The 3,798-nt window shown below is 44.3% G+C and overlaps 1 protein-coding gene across 1 annotated transcript; it reads right to left on the bottom strand.

Annotated features, from left to right (window-relative positions):
• Positions 1–241: 241 nt before the first annotated feature.
• LOC102205534 (PAX-interacting protein 1-like) lies at positions 242–3,183 on the bottom strand. The gene is made up of 8 exons (XM_005755807.1): positions 2,818–3,183; positions 2,546–2,667; positions 1,948–2,132; positions 1,651–1,694; positions 1,241–1,308; positions 1,023–1,125; positions 716–884; positions 242–575 (listed from the first exon to the last, which is right to left on the bottom strand). Exons 1-8 carry the CDS (start codon positions 2,995–2,997, stop codon positions 466–468), a joined length of 981 nt encoding a protein of 326 aa, XP_005755864.1. The 5' UTR covers positions 2,998–3,183; the 3' UTR covers positions 242–465.
• Between the last annotated feature and the right edge of the window lie 615 nt (positions 3,184–3,798).

Consider the following 3,798-nt stretch of genomic DNA (forward strand, 5'->3'; position numbering starts at 1 on the left):
TAAATCATGCTTTTTATTTGTTCTTGTTTCTAATGTCTCTGTAAAGCACTTTGAATCACCTTGTTGTTGAATTGTGCTATACAAATAAACTTGCCTTGCCTAATGCAAGAATCACGTGAAAGAGGATGGAGAGAGCTGAGAAGCAATAAAAAAAAAAAAAAGCCGTCAGGTGCTCAAAATAAACCTTAGACTCAAACGCTTTTCCCCGCAGCGCGGCGTGTAATAAATACAAAGAAAACAGCGGCCGTTACAACTTATATCTAAAAATATAGTTTCATGCATCGGTCAAAACACTTGACTCCAGGTACAGGACGCCCAGCTGAAAATACTTCACACAAGTCGGGTTCCCAGAACATATATTGTTATCAGGATATGATTTTGGTCACATGGCACAGCCCTACTTCTGAATTCTTTAACTGGCATCAAGAAAAAGACGGTTTTTGGTTGAACACAGCAGTTATGTTGTCAGAGGACCTTAAAGAGAGGTGCACTTTGGGCTCTCTTTAGCGACTCCTCCAGGCTGAAGCCAAACAACACCTCCGCTTCTGCGTCCCTCAGAGTGCAACTCTGCTCGTCTGTAACACACACAACAGGTTTGCTCCCGTTAACGAAACATATACAGATAAAAGCGCAGCACAAGACCAATTTCAGTTCCACTTTAATCTCTACAAAACACAGTTAGATAAGAAAAAGGAGGGGTGGGACGCAAACATACCCACAAACTTCTGACTCCTCCAGCTTTCCTCCAGCCACTCTGGGGTGACTATGTGTTTGACCACCGACATGGCAGTGAGGAACTTGACGGTGCGAGTCACCTTACTGGCCACAAGGTGAGTGACTTTCTGACTGCTGTCTGCAAGCTCACCACCTAAAGCATGTAACCTCTGCAGGAGGAAAGGGGACACATTCAAATAGCAGCTGAGGCTGCAGATGTGCTTTGAGAGTAACTTCAGCGTTCTCACTAATCTGAGCTTCAGTCTAACAACACACTGAATGTTTGAGCGTGGGAAGGCTGCTTTCACCTTGGTGTACTGCTGTACTTGCATAGGCTCAAAGCCTGTGAACATGACCCGAGGAGTGGACTCTGGAGGAAGCTTCTTACTCGGGGACTGGATCTCTTCCAGTCTTCAGAGACAGAAATGCAAAGTATCATTAGAACATGACAGTCTGGAGGGTGTGTGGTCCAACTCTGTTCTCGTGCAGAGGAGTGACAGGCTAGTCCCTAACCTGCTATACTGACCTGGCCTTCTTGTTTGCAGGTGGGTTTGCTGAGTCGCTCATCTTCTGCTTCTGCAGCAGCTGGAGGCTCTAAACACCAAACAGACGCCACAAAAGCACAATCAGACGAGCCGGTACACTGTTCCTCTGTTGCTTCTCTCTCTTCTATGACTGATTCAACTTTTTAAGGACAAACGCACTAAAAAACAAATCACTCTCACACAGATAATTTCCTGTGAATAACTGCCCCCAACAACTGAAGAGGTGTGTGAGGTGTTGTGGTTAAAGCTAGAAATGTGTGACGTTATGTCAATCCAAGAGTCGGAAAACTGTCTGGAGCAGAGGATTCAGAGCAGGCTGAGAGAGGGGTTACGGAGCTTCTCGACATTCCAAACAAAAGAATGTGAAGAACACTGTGACACAAAAACTCACCGCCAAAGCTTCAGAAGAGACTTTGATTGGTGTTCTCCAAGCGGCTACAGAGAAATGCACAAGGTAATCAGGACAGTATCTTAAAGTGTGGCCATTCCAAGTGATAAAACATCAAAAGCTCTTCACTCTCCTGACGAACCAAAATCAAGCCACACAAAACCAGAGCTGTGTGGCTCCAGTCAGGTTAGACTAACTAAGCATACCCCACAGGAGAGAGTGTGTGGCAAGTAAGAGATATTGGGTAATATCTTCATGTAATTGCTCACTACGTAACAACTCCAGTGACGGCGTACATACCAAGCAGGTTCTGGACCAGCTGTGGGTTAGGCACCAGTGGTTCAGGATGTGTGTAGATGGAGTATCGGCTGTGCTGGATTTGTCTCAGTGCTTCAAAGTTGCCCAGCAGTATATCACACAGCCACTGGGCATTCACACAAGGGATCTTCCACTCCTTGGCCTTCTCATATTTAAGCCCACTGGGTCTAAAGTGATATTAGCAAGACAACCATAAAACTGACAGTGTGCTTGAGAAGTGAAGGTTCTCAAGCAAACTGAACGTTCAACCTTCACACAAGAAGGTTCAACTGAAAAATGTTTAAAAGAAAATGAGACATTTCAAACAAGTTGCAACAAAGTTGGGAAATAAAAGAGTGAAAATGCTGGATTAACAAAACAAAGCATCTGATCTGACTAAAAAAGGTTAACACTTAGGATAAAGAGAAGCTTGAAGATAGGCTGAGTCCTTCACAGATACAAATGAGGAGGAGTACACTCCAAGAACGACATAAAACCAAAAGTAAGATAGTTCTTGTATAGTTTGAGTTCTATGGATATACTGCGTGCAGTACAAAAGAATACCCAAAGAGGAACTCATCTACCCGACCCCAACTCTTACTCTTTGCAAATGAGGACAGTGTTACTGCGACAAAGATATCCGGTGTATCTGGCACCAGCCAGGTAGGCCATCAGTTTTAGATCATCTCTGTCAGCATCCATAAAACCCGTCACTGATATGATCTGAGGAAAGACGGCAACAGAGAGCTGGAGTAAAGATCTAACAAGCAGAAATGCTTCCTGCCAATTGGAGTGCAGTATTTTGAAGTTCATTAAGTTCACCAAGTACAAAGACTGTAGAAAAACTACTGTTAAAAGAAACGGCAGACGTACATGCTGAGAACAGGGTTTGGCTCCAGGAGGGAAGGCAAATGGCACATGTAACGTCCGGTGAGGAGGAACCATCCTCTTCTTCTTCAGCACAGTGTTGAGCCAGTGGGCGGTTACACAGCGTTTCCCCTCTCTGAGTGCCTGGAAGAGGAAACGTGCTTTTGGTTCAATTTCAACCAGCATTAGTTCAGTATTTATCCTCTATACTCTGAGGAGACAGCGGGTAATATCGGTCCCATTCAAGGGTTTGTCTCAATCCATCGCAATAAAGTATCAATTAGGTGATACTAAATGTTGCACTCCAGTTAAAGGCCAATAATGATTAGGGATGGGTACCGGTATCACACCGGTTCTGACATAAATGGTAGTAACCAGACCGAAAAGCAGCGCAATTTCAGTGCTTTATTTTGGTGCTTTTTTTCCCCCTGAGACGTGATACACTTTGGATTCTAGCCAATCATTTTACCTTTGTAAGCGTAGTGGGCGGGCCCAGGTACGTACGCTTTTTTAGAGCAGAGCTACAGATTAAAAATGCCCAAGGCGAAGCGGTCAAAGTCTGGCTGTACTTCACAGCAAAAGATGCAAACTCAGCAGCAACAAGTGCTTTAAGCTGATACTGTGATACTGTACAAAGGAGGTAACACCTCGAATGTGATGAAACACCTGGCGACGCATAGCGTTTTTTTTTAAAAGCCGAGAAATCCACCCTATTTGATAGCTTGCTGCGAGACCTCACACCGAGCACATCTACTGCGGGTGTAGCCGTAGCCCTGCCAGTGTAGCAGAAATGATGAGGATGATGATGCAGCAGCCGTTCTTCTCTGCGTGAGTAGCTTAATGTTGTTCGTGTGTAATTTACGCTGAGTAGGCTAACCACGTTATTACATAAATGCATTCAATTCAATTCAATTCAATTTTATTTATATAGCGCCAAATCACAACATAAGTCGCCTCAAGGCGCTTCATAGATACAGAGAAAAAAAA

The sequence above is a fragment of the Pundamilia nyererei genome, unplaced genomic scaffold (assembly GCF_000239375.1).
Source record: "Pundamilia nyererei isolate P.nyererei 1_Seehausen unplaced genomic scaffold, PunNye1.0 scaffold03403, whole genome shotgun sequence".
Classification (NCBI taxonomy): domain Eukaryota; kingdom Metazoa; phylum Chordata; class Actinopteri; order Cichliformes; family Cichlidae; genus Pundamilia; species Pundamilia nyererei.